The sequence below is a fragment of the Dicentrarchus labrax genome, unplaced genomic scaffold (assembly GCF_905237075.1).
Source record: "Dicentrarchus labrax unplaced genomic scaffold, dlabrax2021, whole genome shotgun sequence".
In the NCBI taxonomy this organism is placed as follows: domain Eukaryota; kingdom Metazoa; phylum Chordata; class Actinopteri; family Moronidae; genus Dicentrarchus; species Dicentrarchus labrax.
This window is the reverse complement of record NW_026136721.1, coordinates 20359808-20376404: the sequence shown is the minus strand read 5'-3', so window position 1 is coordinate 20376404 and position 16597 is coordinate 20359808. Positions and strand designations below refer to the sequence as shown.

The 16597-nt window shown below is 40.9% G+C and overlaps 3 protein-coding genes across 6 annotated transcripts; 2 read left to right on the top strand and 1 right to left on the bottom strand.

The window, feature by feature from the left end:
• The first annotated feature begins 1226 nt into the window (after nt 1-1226).
• Nucleotides 1227-8305, top strand: atad5b (ATPase family AAA domain containing 5b). 2 transcript variants are annotated; one of them, XM_051383839.1, is made up of 14 exons: nt 1227-1752; nt 1900-2235; nt 2320-2416; nt 2515-2597; nt 2809-2957; nt 4059-4212; nt 4424-4698; nt 4812-4905; nt 4982-5046; nt 5249-5447; nt 5562-5677; nt 5779-6596; nt 7161-7319; nt 7668-8305. In XM_051383839.1, exons 1-14 carry the CDS (start codon nt 1227-1229, stop codon nt 7738-7740), a joined length of 3144 nt encoding a protein of 1047 aa, XP_051239799.1. In that variant the 3' UTR covers nt 7741-8305. The 2 variants fall into 2 exon arrangements, with proteins under 2 accessions (XP_051239799.1, XP_051239798.1); XM_051383838.1 differs by having other exon boundaries at nt 1897-2235.
• Nucleotides 6932-9741, bottom strand: tefm (transcription elongation factor, mitochondrial). 2 transcript variants are annotated; one of them, XM_051383871.1, is made up of 6 exons: nt 9575-9741; nt 8966-9456; nt 8700-8849; nt 8370-8545; nt 7915-8219; nt 6932-7364 (listed from the first exon to the last, which is right to left on the bottom strand). In XM_051383871.1, the coding sequence occupies exons 1-5, from the start codon at nt 9615-9617 to the stop codon at nt 7955-7957; spliced, it is 1125 nt and encodes a 374-aa protein (XP_051239831.1). In that variant the 5' UTR covers nt 9618-9741; the 3' UTR covers nt 6932-7364; nt 7915-7954. The 2 variants fall into 2 exon arrangements, with proteins under 2 accessions (XP_051239831.1, XP_051239830.1); XM_051383870.1 differs by having other exon boundaries at nt 6932-8219.
• Nucleotides 9742-11444: 1703 nt separating this feature from the next.
• Nucleotides 11445-15433, top strand: LOC127355087 (arf-GAP with dual PH domain-containing protein 2-like). Of its 2 annotated transcripts, none has more exons than XM_051385564.1 (11): nt 11445-11706; nt 12332-12462; nt 12636-12727; nt 13003-13091; nt 13218-13330; nt 13436-13582; nt 13736-13819; nt 13909-13971; nt 14089-14166; nt 14406-14631; nt 14750-15433. In XM_051385564.1, the coding sequence occupies exons 1-11, from the start codon at nt 11607-11609 to the stop codon at nt 14776-14778; spliced, it is 1152 nt and encodes a 383-aa protein (XP_051241524.1). In that variant the 5' UTR covers nt 11445-11606; the 3' UTR covers nt 14779-15433. The 2 variants fall into 2 exon arrangements, with proteins under 2 accessions (XP_051241524.1, XP_051241523.1); XM_051385563.1 differs by having other exon boundaries at nt 11448-11739.
• Nucleotides 15434-16597: the final 1164 nt, after the last annotated feature.

Here is a 16597-nt window from a genome sequence, read left to right as displayed (position 1 = left end):
TTTCATTATTTCCCGGAGCCATGCAGAGTGCAGACACTGCAAATTTCCCTGCTGCATCAAGCGGCTCCAGAAAGAAGTCTTCAGTCTTTCTCAGTTGTGTTATCTCCTTTCATTTCTTAATAATCCAGCTCTTCTGCTTCTGAGCGTCTCCCATTTGTTCACCACTGGCAGCATTTTATAGCTTTCACTAAAAGCAAGCACTGGCACACATCTACTTGAACTTATTTTTAAGTTGTCTGATGATCATTAATCTACCAAATAAGTAAGCCCCTGCAGACAAGGCATCCAGTAGGGCCTGGCAGACGCTATAAGCCACGCCCACTTACAGATGATATTTGGGTGGCTGAGGGAGACAGACTATAATAGCAGCTCAAAAACAAATTGAAAATGTTCTTAATGTTTTTATGGGTAGCAACTTCCTTCACGTTCACCCTCTTCGTTGCAGCTGCGGCTGCAGCTGGATGTGACACCCACCGTTGATGGTCCATCTCCGGTTTGCGGCGGGTCAACTCCTCCTCATATTCTGTCTTAGCTCCTGTAAAACCCTACATATCTCTTTTGCAGCCATTGATAGTCGCATACTGGCGTACTATCACAATGTAGTACACTTTAAACATTGCAACAAACTTATTTTATTTTGGTAATGACAGAAAAACCTGCAACCACCAACAAAGACATCAACAGGAAGAGCTCCCACTCTGCACTTAATTCTGGGAGAGAAAATGAGTGTTGGTTATGGTTTTCGAGGAAAATTATGTCCCCCATTAACTTGCAGAGTTAATCTATGCGACCACCCTTCAAACACAACGTTAATGTGTGTGATGTGTAGCTTTAATGACTTCTGGCACATCTGAATCAGTCCGGTTCCCTCGCTAAACTATACGAGACCGTGTGATGTGTCTGTTCACAGACGATCTTTGGCTACACCGAACCACCTGGCGCGTGTTTCAAACGTCATTCCACAGCAACAGCAACAGTAGCAACCGTTAATGTTCAGATGTTTCAGGTGTTTTTATTTGTAACATTTCCTTTTTTTTATATGTACTTCAATAAATTTAGCTAATACACAAAGTTATCTATCTCTGTCGGTGTAAACGAACATTCACGTTTTTGCCTAAAGTGAACTTACGTCGCACAAATTGACGCTAACTGCCGAATCATGCGTGACAGCCAAGCGCCAAAGCCGAGATGTCACCGGAAAGTTTTTCAATCTGAAGTCCTTAACGATGCGAAACAAACTCAAACGGAGCAAGAAATGTAAAGATGGCTCGTACCCGAGCAAAGACCCCCAGAGGACCGCCGAGGTGACAACGGTGGAGTTAGCAGGGTCGAGCTCCTCCAACCACGAAGCACCACCAGCAAAGGACAGACATGGTTCAGGTGTTTCTGCTGCAGGCGTCCCCGTCGGTCAGGAACACAGGAACACTTTTTGTGCAGAAGACATTAAAATTGCACCAATTTTCTTACGTTCAGCTCAGCACAGCCAGAGTCAGCGGGGCAGTGAGGGGACGCCGGGTAAGCCTGCAGAGAAGCTGCAGACATCAGTGCAGAGTGAAGATGTGCAGCTGGTGCAAAGTCAGCAGAGGCTGTCAGCAGTTTCTTACCTGAGGAAGAGATGTAGAGGACAGTTGTCACCCTCAACTCTGCACAGCTGTCTGAAAGAAATCCAAACATCTAACCCTGCGTTTCCAGTCCGAGCAGTGTTTAACACTTTGCAGAAGAAAACAAGTCTGCAGGATTTTGGATCTACTGGTGAGATTGAGCATAAGTCTGTTGTTCTCCTGAATCACACCATTAACATACTCATTCATTAAGTGTGGTGACGGTTATAATTGTGTCAGTCTTCCAACTGTCCTGCCATGACCTGTTATGCCTCTCTCCCTCCTTTTTCCAAAGCAGATGACTCCCCAGTTCAAAGCTCCCTACAGAGGCAGTTGAAAGAGAAGAGGAAGTGGGGAGATGAAACCTCTGAGAGGGCGCACAAACGTCTCAGGTCTAGTCTCACTGCAGAGGGTGTCGTTGTTAAGGATCACTGTAGCGTGTCAGCACAGGGTGTTCAGGATAGTACTGTCCCGGTGGCCAGGAAGCAGTCTAGAGGCAACAAGCTAAGTCGCTCTTACAGACTGAGGCAGCAAAGTGGGAGCCCAGCAGGTCTGGTGAACAACTGTGAGCCGTTGATAAACCACGCAGAGTCTGACAGCCAGTCACTCAAATACTCTGACATTCTCCAAAGAGGTAAACTTCTTATATCCTTATTGGTTTTCTTTTAATATACTTTCAATTGCAGGAAATTCACTTTTTCCCTTTAACTTTTTCTAGATTCCAGCTTTGAGGATGTTCTCTGGACGGACAAATACAGTCCTCAGCATTCAAGTGAAGTCATCGGCAACTCTGCCTCTGTGAATAAACTACAGAGGTGAGTGTTATATAATGAGCCCTCTCGCCCATTCACTGATATATAGGACTTGAAATCAGTTCAATTTTATTTTATTTTTATTTTTTTCTGGAATTAAGTTGGTTGAAGAAATGGAAACTAAGAGCCGACTGTGAGGAGAGGAGAAAATTGGAGGAAAGGAATCAAGAAGAAAGCAGCAATGGTATGATCTGGTATTTGTCACACTCAAAACTTTTGCTCCTATATCTCAACTCAGGGTCGAAATGCGGTTGCTAATGAGCCATGACCAAACATTTGTCACTTTGCCTACTTATTTTGGAGTATCCACATGACTTTAATGACTCAGAATTTAACAGAATTTTCCATGTGTGGGACGTTTTGGTTGGAAAAGTAATTACTGTCCTCTTGTGCAGACTCGTGGGACTGTGGAGACTTCCAGGGTGACGCTGGGGCAGAGGATGGCAGAAAGGAGCCGCTGTGCAACACCATGCTGATTACAGGGCCTCCAGGTGTGGGCAAGACCGCCGCCGTGTATGCCTGCTCTCAGGAGCTTGGCTTCAAGGTTAGAATCAAACTAGGATAAACATCTTTGAATTCATGCTCCCAAAGGCTGATAATCTGCATCCATATTAAATATGACCATGTCAGAAATGTGAAGAACTAATTTCCAGTGAACATTGATTCTTTTCCAGTGAGAACTGTAGATACAAGAACATGAGCACATACATCAAATCTAATCCGAATTATGCCCTTGAAAGATGCCTCAGAAGCATATAAATTCCCACATATAACCATTTTACAAAGGGCATCATCATCCTTCAGATCTGAGGTGTCAAACACCTCCTATGACCTTAACCTAGAATGTTCATTTAGCTCATTCAGACACCCACAGAAATAAGAAATGAACATGAAAAATAATGTTTTAGACACTGTTATTAAAAGCTAATAAACATAAAACCTTTTTCATTCAGCAGGAAGAGGCAGATGCAGTCTGAAATTATTCACTCATCAGTGTCTACACCACCAACCACTTGACTAAATGATCCATGTATTAGAATAGCACTATGGCTGTATGTAAGTCATTTCACGGTTCATACAAACATGATGTGTCAGACGTATCAGATATCTGGTTTACCCGGGAACATCGTGAATTATCTTCCTTTTGTGAGTTTCAGCTATAAGTTAGACCAGTACCCAAATCTGACTGAACTCTGTGAGATGAGACCATCGTTTTGTCTTATACTGCCTTCTCTTTCTCCATAAGATGTGGCCTTTGAGGATACATGTTTATTTCTCTTCTACACAGAAGTATGTTACTTAAACTTCAGCCAGATAGTTATATTTTCATCTGTGCTGCTAATAAAGTGTATATAGCTCTTAAACAGCTCTGTAGTCCCTTGACACTTTAGTGTAACTGTCTTTGCCTTCAGATAAGATCAAGAATTTGAAATACTTGGTGTGGCCATTTGGCAGTACTCACAAATATCAATAATTTCAACAGTGTTAATTCTAAATGAAAGCAAGTCAAAAGGGGCACATTTTAAATTTTTGAGTTTAGCCAGGGTTTAGACTACTCTCACAGCAAAGAATCACCCAGACACCACACATGAATAAGAGATTTAAGATTTATTCTTTAGTTTTTCTTTTCCCTTTTCAACCAAAGGTGTTTGAGGTGAACTGCTCCTCACAGCGGAGTGGTCGCCATGTTCTGTCCCAGCTGAAGGAGGCTACCCAGTCCCACCTAGTGGAGATGTCTGGGAAGGATCCACTGAAACCAACTTACTTCAACAACTACAACAATAAAGAGACTTTATCTGGTAGGACATACGTGAAGACATGGTCTCCAGTGACATCCAAAAAAATGTACTGACTTACTAAGACAGCTTGCAACAAAAAGTTTAGTGAAAAAGTAAAAAAGAAACTTCTGGTGTCAGGGTTATGTAGTAATTAAATGCATGTGGACAGTAATGGAGGCTTCAGTGTTGTATTAACATATTTTACAGACCTTTGTTTCCTTTTCTTTAACAGGAAAGACTGTGACTCTGAAAAATGTCACCTCTACTTTAAAAAAGAGGGCAGCACAGAACGTTGGCGGCTCCAGTCGCAAAGGAAAAGTGAATCCATCCAAAGTCACTTTGGCCAACTACTTTAAGATGAAGGCCAAAGCAGATCACTTACACTTAGGTGGCCTGTCGCCATCTGAAAAACCAGACGGCAAAACATCGGGCAGCCCATCACCAGGCTCTGATCAAACAGTGCCACAGAATAAAAACACAGCCACATCACTCATTCTGTTTGAAGAGGTAAACCATTTGGCAACCCCACGCTGTAAGACGTATAATTTAATGGATATGAGACCGCACGTAACCCCTGTTTGTCCCGGGTTGATCCATTTGCAAACTGTCTGCTCCCACAGGTTGATGTCATATTTGATGATGATGTTGGTTTCCTCACAGCCATCAAGACTTTCATGGCAACCACTAAAAGACCGGTCATTCTGACCACCAATGGTAAACGCACTGTGTAATTTTAAATAGAATAGATTAGAGAGGGCAAGCTGTAATGCAAAATAAATGTCTTCCTTAGATTCATCATTCAGAGAGAGATTCAACTGCACCTTAGAGGAAATTATTTTCAAAACCCCATCAGCGGTAAGTTTTTATCACTACACTCGTAACTTTAATGTAAAATACATTTTTTTTTTCTGAGGTAGCTCATACTTTCATTGTATGTTTTTTGACCAAAAAAAACCTCTGCTGGCTGCTTGGTGTACTATTAAAAGCTTCAGACACGCAGTCATTAGAGCAAACGTGACCAAGTACGACTCACAAACGTGCAGTGTTTATTTCCAAGGTGAATGTCTGTAGTTACCTGCAGTTGGTGGGTTTAGCTGAGAATGCGCGACTGGAGTTGGAGGACATTAGCAGCCTCCTCAGACTGTGTGGAGGTGATGTCAGACGCTGCCTGCTGCAGCTGCAGCTCTGGGTGCACAGTGGTGGAAGATGGGCATGTCAGAAGGGAGACGTGCCAAAGGAGACTACTGGTGTACAGCGTAAGTTGCTTTAAATAAATCACTATCAAGCCCCTTTATAGACGAGGATTTTGTTACCAGAAACGTTTAATACCAATATAAATTTGCAGCAATTTTCTCAATCTCCTTATCTAGTTTCTGAAAAAGGAGACAATGTAGACCCCCAGCTTCCTCAATGTGACACAGGCTGTGCTGCTACCATGCTGGGGCTCCAGCCTGTGACCCCCAAAAAACTTCTAAACCTTCTAAAGGCAAGTATTAATATCTTCACCCTGTGTATATGAACTTCAGATGCTTTTTTTCCAAAGAAAAACAAAATCTGTCAATATTTTCTGTTTTTTAAATTCTTCAGTGTCCATTCTGGTCTGAAATGGACATGACGGAGCTACTGAGGCTGCTAGCTGAGAGCTGGAGAGGAGGTGTGCCTCTTCTGTACGCCAACCTGGAGCTCTTTCTACCCATCGGGGCCAAAGGAACTTCAGTCCACTTCCTGGAGAAGGGGACTTGTTCTGGGCTGCAGAGTGAGCTGGCACTCCCTTACAGTGATCCTAACATCCAGCAGCTGGATGGAAATATCACTCCAAGGGCTTCAGCCACCGACAGCAAATCTGTAAGGAATATGTACAGGCTGAGCCGAAGGAAATACATGCCCACAATGTTTGACACCACGTCATCCTCCAGTTTGACACAAAATCTTCAGAGAAAATCATCATCAGCAAAGAGGAGTAGTTCAAGAACCCCGAGATCGAGAGATGCGACTGATCAAAACACAGCCAAAGTGGCACTCGACTGTTTGGATGCCTTGACCGACTTCTTTGACCTCATGTCGTACCTCGATGCCACGATGCCGGCTGCAGAACCACTTGTTTCCGGCTTATGCAGACCTGAGGCGTTTTGCTGGACAGGAGCTGTGATGAAGGATGGCTTGTTGGATGAGATGAGTGAGGAGGAGGAGGAGCACAGGAGTTGGAGCCAGGAGAAGCTGTTGGATATACAGGCTGCTGTTGAGGGCTTGGGGTGTCACAGGTGCCTGTGGCGAATGTCTGAGGCGTGGACTGAAGCCCAAAAATACACACAGGAACTGGGAGACACATGGTGGGCCTCCCAGTCTCTTGTCTCTTCCAAAAGACAGAGCCTCAGCTTCAGTGTTCAACCTCTGTGTGCACCAAGGTAAGCTTATTCCACATTTCAATCTCTGAATACTGATTCAAAGTGTTTGTCTGGCACTTCAGTGACTGACTCACATGGGTTTTGTGCCCTATTACATTCCAGTTGTCTTTAGTCATTTGGGTCATACTGGTCTTTTTAACCCTATTATGAAATTCATATGAAAGCACTATCACATTACATTCATTTGTTCATTTGGCAGGTGCTTTTTTTGCAAGTCTAGCGACTTACAATAACTGCATTCAAACCATGTAGGATATCAGATATCATCCTGAAATGTAAGCGTATTCATTTAAGAAAAATAACTAAACGCATGTTCACTGCTTAAGAGAGAGGCGTTTCTAAGAAATGAGACCTGTTATAATTTTAATAAAACAGAAGTATATATATAAAAAAAATATATTTTCCATCAATGCATTCATTTGCCAAAAAACCTTATTGCTTATCTCACTTTTCTGTCATGTGGAAACTGGCACTCAAGGCCAGTGTCATTATGCACATCATCATAAAGCAGAAAACAAAAATGTCATTTTTTCACAATATCATACTCTTGCCCGTCCCCTCCAGTGTGTCTCAAAGGAGGTACGAGCTGAGCAGGTCGGTGCTTGGCAGTAAATCCTTCAGCCTGCTGGGGAACAGAGAAGCTGTCAGTGTCGACTACATGCCGGTCCTCCGCTACATCTGCCGCTTTCAGAGAGAACAGCGGCAGAAAGAGGAGCCAGTCAGGTGAGCCCGACCCATTCGCTTTCACTTCAAGAGGCAGACTGTCACCTGGAATAGTGAATCACAGCACTGTTTTTTAATGAATTAAATCCAGTTTAACTCCATCATAACAAACCTGGTGTGTGACAGCAAAAGGCAGATGATTTGAGTTGTATCCTAAACCACACAGCTTCCTTACTAAATTACCATTAGTTTTTGTTAGATCTGACCCAAATAATATCATCAGTTAAGTCAAACGAAATAATGTTAGTTCAAAGTATTCAACCCCATTTTGACTTTTGTAATTTTGTACATCAAAATAATCCTATAATACCTGCAAACTAAATTCTAATGATTTATCACCCACATTAGGTGCCTGAACTACCTCAGCAGCACACACCTGGGCCTCTCAAAGTCAACCATTCAACTCCTGGCAGAAGACTAAAACCTCACATTCTCACTACCTCACTTTAGAGCAGTCAGTATTTATTTTACTGTGCATTCATTTTATCTGAATATTCTTTCTCTAAGTCCGTTTTTATTTACGTGCAACAGTAAAATGTAAATAAAAAAATATTTTTGTAGATTATGTTTGTGAAACACTTGTTCGGGTACTGACATGGGAGATTTGTTTTAGTGGATGAAGAGCATAGTGGTGGCTATTCGGAACATTTGCGAAGCAATTCGTAAAAAGCCACAGCCTGAAGCAGGGCGCCGCAGAGTTCCTCCCCTCCATTGTTGCTCCCCATTTGGAAGGAATTCCTGTACTTCAGCAACAGTTCTTGGGGGAGGCTTAGCCTGGGACTCTTATGTGTAACCGACTCAGTCATCAACCGTTGGACAACCTCTGCCCCACTGACCCGCGACTCGCCCACCATGAGTCCAAAGTGCTGACCCACAGCAGTACGCATCATATTCAAGACTCTGAAAAGGAGGGAAATCATTTCAGGAACTTTCACAGACTTCAACCGACAGTTGCCACAAAACAAATAAAATCCAAATGAATGTTTGTACAGTATTTTAGTGCCTTTCATAGTTGAACAGTCATTAATATGAAATCTGTTTTCTCCCTACCTGGGAGGTGTGTTGGGTGTCTCGGTGTTTCTTGGCTCAAGTAGAGCGAACAGCATGGCCTCCACAGTCCTCAAGTGAACCATGATAGGGAACAGTGTCGTATTCTGGTGTGAGAGGGACGTTTTCTCTATTATGTAGAAATCAGCGGATGGGAGGCGAGCCACAACTTTAGACACCTAACAGCAGAAAAGAAAAAATTGAGAACTGTACAGCTGTATATGGGTAGAGTTACAACACATGGACAACAGCTTTATATTCACTTTCTCTGCATCCAACCAAACACTGTGTCAAACTTGAATAATAATAATAGACTCTGGTAGTCATACTCACATCTTGCAAGTAAGCAGTGGCCAAGTAGGTTCCCTTCATGAAATGTGGACAATCCTTTTGTTCCCAAGCCAGAAGTGTCATGCTACAGTCAACATGAGTCCAGGCAATTTTATTGATCCCACATACTACTGACACAATGGAACCTGCATGCTGAGTAAAATAAAAACAATACAGAATTATCACACTGAAATGAGATGAACACTAGATCTATTACAGGGAATTGCGACAAGGTGTGTGAAAATGTCATGTACAGATCAGAACCTCACCTCCAACCAGGACTTATCAATCTCCGGCCTGATAAACTTGGCCAACTTCAATCTAACTTTCATCTTCTTCTCTCTCTTAACCGGGTTGAGAATGAAGTTGAAGACGGTGACAGCACTTTTGTGCTTCAGCCGCGGTACGTTCACCACACTTTCTAGAGTTTTAAAGGGGCCATTTTTGTCTCTGTACTCCACAATGTTGCGCGACCCGTGTTTTCTCAGCAGCTTCACGACGGACAGCTCCGACTGTGTGGCGGTGTTGAGCAGCTGGAGGATTAACTGTCGTTGCTCGGCGGTGTAGCACGCATCCAGCGGACCGCTCTCCTCTGTGCAGGGCGCAGAGGAGGAGATGAAGGAGGACTCCAGGGTCTCGAAGCCCGCCACAGGAACCCGGCTCCGCCAGCAACATGTGCACTGGAGATACCGCAGCTCCAGCTCAGAGGGGGGGCAGTGCTGAGGGCGGCGGAATAACCCGGACTGTCCTGTATACTGACCTGCAGAGGAAAAACACGAGGGTTTTTTTTTAAACAACACGTGATAATATACGTTATATGACCGGTAACAGTTTCATCCTACTATTATAACTAACACCGGTTCACTACGGAAGCTTACTTCTGTGAACGACCGACGACAAAAATCTCCTGACGAACCACATCGTCGGGAATTTAAATAAAGAATCGCTCGTTTTCAGCTACAACATCGCGCAGGTGGAACAACTTGTCCTTATGTTGTCCGACCGTCTTCAACCGGCCGTGGCAACACAACACCGCTTTCGATTGGTTCCGGAGTCCCTCTTCTTCTTTATGTTTTGTGGCGAACCGACATTAAAAGTGTACACCGCCACCTGCTGTGTGTGTGGAGTCACTGCACTTATTCATAGGGTGCTGATTTACTGCATTAATGCATTGTTTTCTTATGTTTACACACCCCACTTATATTAGTGAGGACAGACTAAATATAATATAATACTCTACCAGTTTTGTAGCTCAAGAACTGTATGGAGTATAACTTTTAGGTGCTTGAGTGTTTTTATGTTATGACACCTATATAGTTATACTCCACAACATTTCAGATGGAAATACTTTGTTCTGCCGGTTATGATTTTACATACAAAAATGTGAATTATAAGATATGTTGAATAAAGTAGTAGTAGTAGTACATTGAGAAGGGGCATTCTTCTAACTACTTTTAATACTTTAAGTTTAAGTTTGCTGATTATACTCACCTACATCTACTTAAGTAAGATTTTGAATGCAGGAATTTGAATTGTAACAAAGTTTGTTTACACTGGTATTTATTTACTGACCCACTCTTGCCTACTAAAGCCTCTAAAATGACCTTACATTTGAATCAACACCTCTGCAATACCTATTAACAAGCATATTTTTCAAAATCATATTATCAGTAAATATACACTTATACAATGTGTAATACATAATATACATTATATATTAGGGTGAAAAGATGTGTTTTAAGTTATGATTATAAATCTGCTTCCAGACCAACAAAGTGAGAATCAGCTGGTTTACTAATTGTTTGTGAAGAACTGATAAGACTGACTAGACCTCTGCCCAGTTCTACTGGGAATGACAAGCCCATAAAAGAAAACAACAAAGCAGTAAAGGTGCAATATGTCCTGCCTTTCATCCATAAGGAAATGGTAATAAGTGGTTTTCTTTGCTTTCAGGGTTCTTAAGGATCAGTGGATCCATGCAAAGTATGAAAGAAGAGAATTCATCGGAGAAAACAACTACTCTCAGGAAGCTTATAGCTCAGGTTTATACTAACTTAAAACAATTATTCCCATCACAATATGTGCATAAGGTGCAGTTCAGTTGCTCATGTCATTTCTTAGTTTTTATTTGATTATTTATTTGTATCAACCACAGACCTGTTTGAGTCAGCACTGTGGAAGAAGGGCATTGACAACATGCAGTTTCTTAAGCGGATCTTCCTTCTCTCCCGGAAAGACTTCACCCTCAGACACTTAATTAAAGAGGATGTGAGTAGTTCTTTTGCCATATCATCATTTAGTTTGCACTGTTTTATGAGCATACAAGGGTTGCAATCAAGTACATTTTTGCATCTAATCTTCCTAAATCCTTCCTCAATCCTCCAATTAAAACCATGTTCAAGGTTTCCAAAGCTGTCATCTCCATAAAGGATTTGAATGCAGTTCTTTTAAGCAGTAAAGGTGTAATCTGTCCTGCCTTTACAAGTGCAAATACTTAAATTAAGTGTTTAATGTGCTATAATAAAGATATGGTTTTATTATGTCTACCCTGCATTTTAAATAATTGTAAAATATGCTTAAATTAACAAAACTTTATTTCACATATTTACAGCGTACTTCTCCGAACATGATAATCTTTTACCCACAGCAGTCACAGCTCTCTATGAGCTACATACAAGTCCATCACCCTGTTTCACCATGACGTCTGTTTCACTTCCTTTCCCTCCTATTTCTGGACCTCTGCGTTTGTGTGCAGAACAATAAACTTCATGATGCTGGGCTGGTAAGAGGAAATGCTGGGCCACTGGCCAATGAGAAGGAATTGTGATTTTCACCTGCTACAGAGCAGAATAGCTCCGTACCATGCAATGGGTAGAATCAATATGGAGTTAATACCTAGTGGCTCTTTTGATGGGACTCGACTGTCAGTCTGACAGGAGTAAACTATCTTCACCTATGGCCAGTCTGGAAAGAAATAACAAAATACTGCTCGATTTGGCACGACAGCCAGGTAACAACTTGTGTGCCGACTGTGGTGCTCCTGGTGAGTACAATGACAAAGATTCATGACCACAATATATGTATTTTGATATGATATCAACACTGTTTGACTGGTTTCCAACAATACGTGTTTCCTCAACACGTATTGTTGTTTCTACCTGATTTCTGCGTTAATGAAGAGGTTTTCTTTAATGAAGTTTACAGAAAGGAAAACCTGTGCAACCTGCGCCATCAAGCAACGTGATGTTTGTTAACAGAACAATCTCGAAAGTCATATTTTATAGCCGAGTAACATTTTATAATGAACTTTCATAAGGGGAAGTGGTGGCTGCTGTGTATTATGTGGTATGACCTCAGTGTTCCTCCTATAACAGTCTGTCGCCCTTACTGACAAGGACGGTTAATAGTGTTTGTGTGAGAGCAAAAAACCAACAGGAAATTAAATACTTACATTAAATTCACCGTTCAGTTTATCCACTCACTTTCAGTGCTCATTTGTGTACAAAATACACTGATATTGTCACTTACTTTATTGTATTGTGGTTTGTAGTTTTACTGCTCACACAGCTAGAGTTTGTACTGTATTTAGTTCCTTCTTATAGTGTAAACTTTGTGATATGTTTTTTTGCTAACAGAGCCTGACTGGGCCTCCTACACTCTTGGTATCTTTGTGTGCCTGAACTGCTCAGGAATGCATCGTAATTTGCCAGCTGTCAGCAAAGTGAAGTCCATACGTCTGGATCGCTGGGAAGATTCACTAGTAGAGGTAAAGGCTTGTAGTTTCCTTCCTTTGTCTATGGATAGCTAATAACGTATTTATTATTTATTCAATGTACATTTTATACACTGATGATTTGTACAGTCTAGTCAATACTGGGACAGATATTGACTGAATATGAATTGTTGTGTTATAACTTGTGCCCACCCTGTGCTTTTCAGTTCATGAGGGAGAGGGGAAATTCTTATGCCAAAGCCGTTTACGAGAAGTGTGTCCCTGCCTTCTACTACCGGCCGCAACAAAGAGACTGCATGTGAGTGACCCTCAACACACAGTCGCCATCCATTGACCTCATTAGCAAAGTGGAAGTGAAAAGTGAAGAATCAACAAATAGTCTATTTAGTGAATGCGAGTGGAGAGAAAGAGGAACTAACACTAGGATTTGGGAACAGAGGTGGAGCTACAGACAGCATGAATTAGACTCATTCATCACTGACAGGCCTACACCATTTCAGTAGCTGGTATTTACTTAAACGGTAAATTAAATTAAAATGGTAATGAGTAATGAGTGTTTTTCTTTGCTTTCAGTGTTCTTAAGGATCAATGGATCCGTGCAAAGTATGAAAGAAGAGAATTCACAGGAGAAAACAACTATTCTCAGCACGCTTATAGCTCAGGTGATTATCCTGTGATTATACTAACTTAAAAATATTCATAATTCTGAGTTTGGTTCTCTGCATAAGGTACAGTTCAGTTGCTCTTCTCATCTCTTATTTTCTTTTTATTTGACGTATCAACCACAGACCTGATTGAGTCAACACTGTGGAAGAAGGGCAAAGATAACAAGCAGTTTCTTAAGCGGATCTTCCTTCTCTCCCGGAAAGACTTCACCCTCAGATACTTCATTAAAGAGGATGTGAGTAGTTCTTTTGCCATATCATCTTTTAGTTTGCGCTGTTTTATGAGCATACTACTTTCTAATCTTCTGAAATCCTTCCTCAACCCTCCCATTAAAAACAAGTCCAAGGTTCCCAAAGCTGTCATCTCCATGAAGGATCTGAATGCAGTTTTCCAGCCAGAGAAGATCAATCATGCTCACGGTCTGCAGATCTCCTATCTGCACGACGAGCGTATGAGGAATCTGTTTGTTTATCATGAGGATGGACAGGTGAGCTATTTTATTTTCACTTTTGACAGATAAATGTTTTGACTTGGCAAATGCAGCATACAAACCCTGCAGCACGGACACACAATCAGTGCATGTAGAGTCAGTTCAATTCAAGTGGCTTTAATATGCTCTCTTATATCTGATGCCTTATAGATAATTGTATCCTTGTTCAATGCTATTCGGGCCACACGGCTGGCATACCTCCAGAGGAAACACCCCACCCTTCGAGATAATGACGTGAGAAAAATATCTTAAAGATTGAGCTCAGATAGATTGTTTAAGAGTTAATTAAACAGCAACTTGTTGCAACGTGTTTTTTTGCACAGTTAATACCTCTGATAGCAACACATTGCCTAAAGGAGGGGTACATGGAGAAAACTGGTCCAACGGTCAGTCACATATCGGAATTTATTACAAAAATCAATTGGATTTATTCACCTTGTTATATCTTACAAGTTAATTTGATCCTTTCGTTCTCTTTTTCTCTTTTTTGTGTGTGTTTTCAGCAACGGGAGCCATTCAAGAAGAGGTGGTTCATACTGTGCTCAAAAAACAGAAAGCTTCTATATTTTAAAACTCCACTGGTAATTAACAGATAATGTCACAGTATCCACAGTGTGTGGAATAATAATAATGTAATAATTTTATTTAATACCAAGACGTAAAGAATTGGTTCTTAATGACTTACCTTGTTAAATAAAATACAAATAAATAAGGAAAGAAAAGTTACTCAGATATTAAGTGATAATTCTCACACTTATTTATAAGAAATAAAATCCATTCAAACAAATTGTACCCCTGTGCTGCTTGTTTCCACTGTTAGGATGCCACAGAGCTGGGCGCCGTCTTCATCGGCACAGAGAGCCACAGCTACAGAGTAGAGAGCAGCGGCCGGGGCACGAGGGTAGGCCGGTGGCACTATGGCATCACGCTGCAGACTCCAGGCAGGCAGTTTGTGTTTATGTGTGAGCAGGAGCAGGAGCAGAGAGAGTGGCTGGAGGCCTTCAGAAAGGTCATCTCTCAACCCATGACCCCAGAGGACTACGCTAGTAAGATACTGTTAATACACCTCATACAGTGCAGCTGATGTCCCACCTGTGTGTAGCAGATAGCTAAGCCATATGTGAACTCACACTCCTAACTCTTTTTCTCTTTGATATACTGCAGATGAAGCCAACTTGAGAAGGGGGAAATGACTGAAACATCTCCACCTGCTGGCTTGCAGGAGTACAGGATACGATAGGTATACTTTTAGGGCCTAACAGACAGAAAGTTTTACTTTCCTGAACCTGTCAGTCAGGATGTAAAGAAATATGCACAAAAAAAAAAATCTGTTTTACTGGCAGGACTGCTTGACACTTCTGACAAATGATCAATTCTAACACTCTGCACTGACTACAGTGTCTGTGGTTACAATGTGCCACATTAGAGAAGTGGCTGTCACAGCTGAGATGTTGCTGCTTTATGAGATCTATACACATCAGAAGCAGTATCTCCTGAATTCATTGCCTCGTTGTTGCCACAGTGTCACCACATAAAATAAGTCTTTGCAATGTATTATATGTATTGTAATATGTTTATACACTGGACATGAATAACATGAATGAACTGGAACCAAATGTTGTATTTATTACAAATAAGGAGTAAGTTGTACAATTTTAGCTTTTGGTAGTATTTTTACTTTTGTAGTTTGTTTAGTGGATTTTTTTTTTTGTATTTCTTGTTGTATGTTTAACTCAATTTGCACATTTTGAAAAGATTTTTTTCTTTCTCACACTCATTTTAACTCTCTATATTGTTCTCTGAAACTTAACACTCTTCATAATTTTAATAAACTTAATACACAATTGATTTCTGCTTTTCTAGTAATAGAGGTACAGTATACTGATGTAGCACAGATTATTTAGGCATTGCAGAGGTGCCCTTTATCTGGACGCCTTCAATGTCTTGGTCAGGTTATTGTGATGGGCATGGTTGGATTACTGACAAGGCCAAGTGAACAACTGCCACGGGGCCCCCAGACCCACAGGGGACATGAAGAAGGTTCACAATGTAGCAATTAGTTTGTGGACACAAACACACTGTAAACTGAAAAGATAAGGGCCTTGAGGCAAAACCTGCACAATACTAAATCCTGAGGCCATGTCCAGTAGAGGGGCCTCTTTTAAAGCCTTCATCATTTCCATTTATATTGTATTTACATGGTACATTTATATAAATAAATAGATGTTGCTTAATATATACAATATGAACTTCTCATTGCTGCTATTAGTTTTCTTCAGTGGTGAAAATTAACAAAATGTTCATATTCATAGGTTTTGGATTTTTTATTTTTAAAAGGAGGATATGCCTTTTTAAGTGTTTTAATGCATAAATTATACTATTTTGCAAAAGAAAAATATATATCAGAAAGACATTATTGTTTCAAGTAGACTATTCGTATGTGTCTTAAAAATGTCTGGAGGGGATCTTTTTTTTTTTATGTACTTGTACTTTACTTTGGTATTTCCATTTGAAGCTACTTATACTACATTTATCTGACCCCTGTAGTTACTACAGTAGTTAATAATACATCTGGGGGCCCTATTAGTATATGATACATAGCATTAATGCCTAATGAGTACTTTTGGATATTTTAAGTACTTTTCTTTGCTAATACTGTTGAATACTTTGAATGCAGAGCTTTTAAGTGTAATATAGTGTTTTTACAGAGTGATATTGCTACTTTTAAGAAAAATATCTAAAAACGTCGTCCACAACTGTTTGTCTTGCTTGTATTGGGTGTTGATATTAGAACCATTAAGATAAAATAACGATGATATGATATACTGTCAATGGTTATATCTCAATGGCTCTGGTTGACAGCGGCTGTCGGGCTGGCGAAAAATAAAAGACGTCTCACTCTGCGCCGTTTTCCCGATAACAAAAATGCCATCGTGCTAATCAACCAACGAGGCCAAATCTAAACAAATATTAGGATTTCGGTCTGTATTAAGTCACAATTTTAAAATTACA

Excerpts from the sequence above, each read along its gene's own strand:
- atad5b (XM_051383838.1), top strand. The coding sequence starts at position 1,227 with ATGCGAAACAAACTCAAACGGAGCAAGAAATGTAAAGATGGCTCGTAC. Across the intron at positions 4,213-4,423 it reads CAATAAAGAGACTTTATCTG|GAAAGACTGTGACTCTGAAA; the intron begins GTAGGACATACG and ends TTTCTTTAACAG. Across the intron at positions 4,906-4,981 it reads GGTCATTCTGACCACCAATG|ATTCATCATTCAGAGAGAGA; the intron begins GTAAACGCACTG and ends TGTCTTCCTTAG.
- tefm (XM_051383870.1), bottom strand. The coding sequence starts at position 9,617 with ATGTGGTTCGTCAGGAGATTTTTGTCGTCGGTCGTTCACAGAA. Across the intron at positions 9,457-9,574 it reads GTCGTCGGTCGTTCACAGAA|GTCAGTATACAGGACAGTCC; the intron begins GTAAGCTTCCGT and ends TTTCCTCTGCAG. Across the intron at positions 8,220-8,369 it reads ACACCCAACACACCTCCCAG|AGTCTTGAATATGATGCGTA; the intron begins GTAGGGAGAAAA and ends CCTCCTTTTCAG.
- LOC127355087 (XM_051385563.1), top strand. The coding sequence starts at position 11,607 with ATGGGACTCGACTGTCAGTCTGACAGGAGTAAACTATCTTCACCTATG. Across the intron at positions 11,740-12,331 it reads TGCCGACTGTGGTGCTCCTG|AGCCTGACTGGGCCTCCTAC; the intron begins GTGAGTACAATG and ends TTTTGCTAACAG. Across the intron at positions 12,463-12,635 it reads GGGAAGATTCACTAGTAGAG|TTCATGAGGGAGAGGGGAAA; the intron begins GTAAAGGCTTGT and ends TGTGCTTTTCAG.